Source organism: Azolla caroliniana, unplaced genomic scaffold (genome assembly GCF_043228905.1).
Source record: "Azolla caroliniana isolate FFs.n. ecotype wild unplaced genomic scaffold, voAzoCaro1.0.p SCAF_20, whole genome shotgun sequence".
Taxonomy (NCBI): Eukaryota; Viridiplantae; Streptophyta; class Polypodiopsida; order Salviniales; family Salviniaceae; genus Azolla; species Azolla caroliniana.
Window position 1 is genome coordinate 9,668,925 of NW_028230455.1, and position 5,519 is coordinate 9,674,443.

General features: G+C 33.4%; 1 protein-coding gene across 2 annotated transcripts; it reads left to right on the plus strand.

Annotated features, from left to right (window-relative positions):
* Positions 1 to 1,685: 1,685 nt before the first annotated feature.
* Positions 1,686 to 5,170, plus strand: LOC147850938 (cyclin-dependent kinases regulatory subunit 2-like). 2 transcript variants are annotated; one of them, XM_087336048.1, is made up of 4 exons: positions 1,686 to 1,832; positions 3,457 to 3,517; positions 4,499 to 4,696; positions 4,791 to 5,170. In XM_087336048.1, exons 1-3 carry the CDS (start codon positions 1,780 to 1,782, stop codon positions 4,679 to 4,681), a joined length of 297 nt encoding a protein of 98 aa, XP_087192174.1. In that variant the 5' UTR covers positions 1,686 to 1,779; the 3' UTR covers positions 4,682 to 4,696; positions 4,791 to 5,170. The 2 variants fall into 2 exon arrangements, with proteins under 2 accessions (XP_087192174.1, XP_087192175.1); XM_087336049.1 differs by having other exon boundaries at positions 4,499 to 4,692.
* The last annotated feature ends 349 nt before the right edge of the window (positions 5,171 to 5,519 follow it).

The window sequence follows — 5,519 nt, forward strand, 5'->3', positions numbered from 1 at the left end:
TGTCATTTCCGTTTGAGACATGTACGCTAACACTTCACTCTCAACATTCATCATTTTAGTTTGTGATCATGCACACTAACACTTTTCTCCTACGAAATGTCTTTTCAAATCCACTTTTCAAGACCCAAAGGATTGAAAGGTATCACATTACCTTTTGAAAGATGATGCCGAAAATAAATAAAGCACACATGTTTTGTTTAGAATGGAATGAAAGAAGGAAAATATTACTGACACATTTCAATTTTACCATTCTTTATTGACTAAGGTCTCTCCTATATACTTATATACAAAAATAGATACTAGGGATATTAGTGATATCATCCCCTACATGAGTTAGGGGTATTTACGACACTTTCCTCGTATTAATTGTACTCTTCCTACTTATGTGTTGTTGCGGAGGAGTTTTTAAGTTTTCATGTCTCGCTTGTTGTGGGTCATGACAATAGCAATGGCAATTTGATACTTAAAACTTACAAACCTCTTGTCAATGTTTTTCAATTATCTCTAAGAAGCTTCCATTTATGGGGAAAAATGTGTGTAGCATGAATAGAAAGATGATATGAAGTACAAATACAGAACGAATGTTGAAGTGAAGTGATTAGGAATTAGATGACATGATAATCCTGAAGTTTGAACGTGCTACAAGTTTAATAATTTACATGCATGTTTTGATAACTTTTTTCAACATGTAGGTTTTATAAACTATTATGATGAAAAAATGGATGTGTTGAATGTGTGCTTATGTCAAGGTGTCTCGGAAATTCCAACATTTAAATAAGTATAGGACATAATACTAGAGACTTATTAACAAGGCACAAGTACATAAAAGCTCACAAACATTGGCAAGCATTTAAAAACATGTAGTTGTGAATATTGTAAGCAATACCATCATCAATATACCATACCGCGTAATTAAGAATTCATCAAACATACACACTTCAACGAGACATTGACCAATCATGACTTTACATTATCAGATTAAGAAAGTTGAATATATACCAGTTCCGAATTAAGATGATATGCATGTATTTTCCAAATTCCTATGACATACGTGTATTTTACCCCCACCCAGATCATGTACAATTACACTTCATTGGCATTTTTTTCCTCCAAAAAATTAGCTTTACAAATATACTTTAGACAACATGCTACATAGCCCATAGGGTGATTGACAAAATGGAATTTGAAAACACATTCAAATAGCTTTGTTGCCCAATGTTTGAAATCTCCCGACAATTGTAATAGAGTAGAAGGCAGACAACTAGAAATGATATCAACAAATGAGATTCACTAAATTTGAACCTTGGCTAACCAAACCTATTCTTTTGGCCGATGGTGTTCCTTGACAACCCTTTGCAAAGAGCTTTACACATATGTATGTACACATACACGTACACATAGACATATTTGCAACAGCACATACACATACACATAATTAGATATAAAGCTATATAGCCAATATAAATAAATAGATAAAAAGAATAAATACATATGTATAGCCAAGCATGTATTTCAATAAACAAAACGAGAAATGGCGTCATTTCAGAAAAACAAATAAATAAATGAAAAGATGCTTTTTCAAAATATATTTTGAATTTGGTTCTATCTTCCGTCTCGTTTTCCCGCTCCTTTTTTTCCGCAGGAATAAGAAGAAGAAATTCTTACGTTCATTCCTTTCTAGGTATAGGGTTAGGGTTAGGGTTTCCTTTCTCTCTATCACACACACACACACACACCCCGATCCATATCGTTTCCTTTAACTTTCGTTCAAGCTTCGCCATGCCACAGATCCAGTATTCCGAGAAATATTTCGACGACGTATACGAATACAGGTGCGTCCATCAGAAATTCTCCCCTTCTCTATCTGCATGGTCTGTATTCTGCATTTTTCTCGGTATAATATGGTATAGAGATGATTTATACGAATACATGTACTCTTTCCCTGCAACTTTCCTTCTTTCTATCTCTGTTTCTTCATGTTTTGTTCTCTCAAATTTCTCTTATCTGTTCTCGTATTTTCGACGACGCATACGAGTACATGTTTGTTTCTCTTAGAGGTTCTATTGTTTTCTGCCGCTTTTCTTTGTGAAATCTAGTTATGTTCTCTCTATATGTTCGTTTTCTGCATTTCTCTGGCTATCCATTGTGGTTTTCTTTGTGGATTCTTGTTGTCTTCCTGTTCTCTACAATCACAGACGCTTTTCTCTTTAGTTTTCTTATCACATACACACACGTGCTTGATGTCTCTCGGTGTTGTGTCATGACTCATGGCTACACGTTTTCCGTTCATCTTTGGCTATGTTGACCATACACATGATTAAAGAAAGGCACATCTGCACTCCTCTGTCGAGATCAGGTTTATGTGTTCTGATAGTCTACCGGTATTTTATTAAGGTACTTTTCTCTGTGTTTTTATGTCCTGTTTGCTTTCTGCATCGTATATTTTCTGTGTCTTGGTAGGGGTATTGTATTTAAAATTTTTATACAGTCGAATAAAAGTGTAGTTTTTCCATATTATACGAATGCTATCTGAATATGAATTTTTTTGTGCCGTTTCTATCTGCATGATTGTCATCCTACATGTCAGCTTTCTTGTATGTAACTACTATATTTTGGAGCTTATACTATGGTAAAATTAGTGCTAGTTTGTAAAGATTTTGAAATACCTTATATGTTCCTAGCCATTCTATGAGAAACTGGTGCTCTTTTGTCTGAAAAGGATTTGGCATTTTTAAGTAACATTTCCGGAACCCCACATATGGTAGATCATTCCCTTGATAGTAGGTTTCCCTTCTTCAAAGTTAAGTTTTGAGAGAAGAGAAGATTCCCTTAGTCATTCTCTCAGTTTTCTGTCGTATTGAAAAGATTAAACTTAGTAATGACAGTTTTCTCACTTATCTAATTCAGGATTTCTTATTCCAGTTGATTTTAGCTACTCTTCTGCGTGTCAAATACTAAACGATGCTAGATTTCTTTGATTTTATATAGGATCTCTTATGCCATTCCATCAGAAACAAGTGCATTTTATCTGCACAATCTTAGTCTATGGATTTGGTGATTTAGTATGGGTGAATCCTATCTTTTTCCTTCTATAAAATTTTCTTGGTTGTGAGGTATTTGTTTACATTGCTTGGATCTGAGCATTGTTTCAATCTCGTCAAACGATGTTGCTTTTGTGTAATTGAGGTATTGTTTCTATCTTACGAATTTCACTAAATACATCCTCAATTGTCTCAAAGTAATTGTGGATTCGTCCCTGTAATATTGTCATATTTCCAAGGATCTTCATTATTTATCACTAGATATTTGCCATTTCTCTTCTTTTGAACCAATGATATGTTTTCGTTGTACTTGTTGATTGAAACAAGAAACATTATAATATTGCTGCATGTGTATCTGAAACCCGTCTCTATTCTAATTTGCGTTCAGTTATTTTCCTATTTGATGTTTTTACAGGCATGTTGTGCTGACTCCGGAAATTACCAAGCTGCTTCCTAAGAATCGACTTCTCTCAGAGGTTTGTTGGCTTGATTCTAATAAACGTGTAACAAATGATTTTAAATATGGTAAATTTGTATATCTTTTAGGTTATATAAACCTTCTTTGAATGTCCTAGACTTTCTCTGAATTGTTTCTAACGTTTGATATGCATGGTAAATTTGTAAATATTGTATCCCAGCTTTGTTATTAACGTCTTTCTATGAGTTAATGCTGGTTTACTTTTGATAGGTATAGAAAATGTGGATAACTTTACTAAGCTGGGTTTCTGATTTTCCAAATATGCTTCTTAATGCTTGTTGATTTGTGTACCAAAATCATCTTCTTTGTTTAGGTTTCCTTGTTCTAAACATCTTTTTTCTGTGCTTCTCATGCAAAGAAAGAATATTTATTATTTCTGATAAGCATTATGTATTTGTAGATTTTTTATAGCATATTCTTTTAATAAACTTCTTTCAAGTATTTGAACAAATGTTGGTGTTGTTTCTGATAAACATGGAAAATTCTGTTGATATTGAATGTTAGGTTTCTGTGATGGAAACATATTTTGTAAGTGTCTTTCTTGACTTCATTTGTTGATGCGTAAAGAATGAACATTGGCATGATCCAGAAGCATGCTAACTCTGTCAATAGCTTAGGCGTGATTTAAATAGCAGTCTTTATTGCATGCCATTTTATTTGCTAGTCTATATTTTCTGCAATTGCAGATTACTTCAAATTTATGTAAATAACACCGGATATGGTATTGACAAAAATAGCAATTCTTGTGATTTCCTAGTCTCAATTTTCTTGTTTTCAAATCTCTATGCACTGCTCTTTATAAGTGTCATCAATTTGTAGATTTCTAAGCTTTCCCATAAATGTCTTTCATAACTGCTTCTGATGTATGTAAATGTCTTGTAATTTGGGTCTGGAGTTTATTAACATAGCATTTTTGTAGAACTTTTTGTCTCAACATCTTTGTATTAAATTGCCTTTCTTGACTTCTGGTCATATAAAGAATGAATGGCGGGCCCTTGGAGTTCAGCAATCTAGGGGTTGGGTACACTATGCTATCCACAAACCAGAACCTCATATTATGCTCTTCAGGCGCCCTTTGAATTACCAGCAAAATCAACAAGCTATTGCAAACACTGCTCAACCTCAATCACAACCTTCTCAACAAGTGGGAATGAAAGCATGATTGTGTCTAAGGTAAGTAAACCTTTTAGTCTGTATCAACATAAACAGAGCAAATAAGTTTCATTATTTCTTTCATTTGTTTGTCTAATATGACACATTTCATTTTGCAGATATTTTACTGTGTTCAAATGAAGTCAACGTAAACATTGGATGTAGATGTCTTGTCTGCAATTGGCATGCTGAATCTGGTGCCTCACCTAAAGCTCAGTTGAATGATGTATGTGCTAACCGAAAAAGAACCCCACTAGCAAAGGAAATGGAATTGCAATTTTCCTTCTTTTGGTCATAACTCTAGCTAGCTATGTATGTCAGGCTGTGATCGTGTTTATGAACTCTACATATATGTTTAGTTCCATATTTTGGCAATCACTAAATCTATAAGGTTATATATGTTATCCTTATATGTATTTGCCTAATCCTCTAGGATTTTGATTGACAATGTATTTGATAAGTTTTAGTCAATAGAAAATCTTTGCAGTTTTCTCTATTACCCAAAATTGCTTTGGTCATCTGGATTCTGTTGAATGGAATTATATTACCAATTTGATGGGAGAAAATGAAAACCCATCTGTGTTTGGTAGTTCTTTTTAGAAATGAGCATTAATCTGCTTTATAGTTGTATTAAACTACTCGGTTGTGATGATAACTGTTTTATATTTATGCGTTATAGTTGTATCAGACTACTTGGTTGTGACTGCCAAATATATTTTCAATGGTATAATACCTAAAACGGTTTGTGTCATTTCAGTTGTAGTTCAGGTTATACTGATATTTTCTGTATCTTTCCATTAAATTTAAAAATTATCAGATTCCAGTTGACATCCTCTGTACATAAGCAG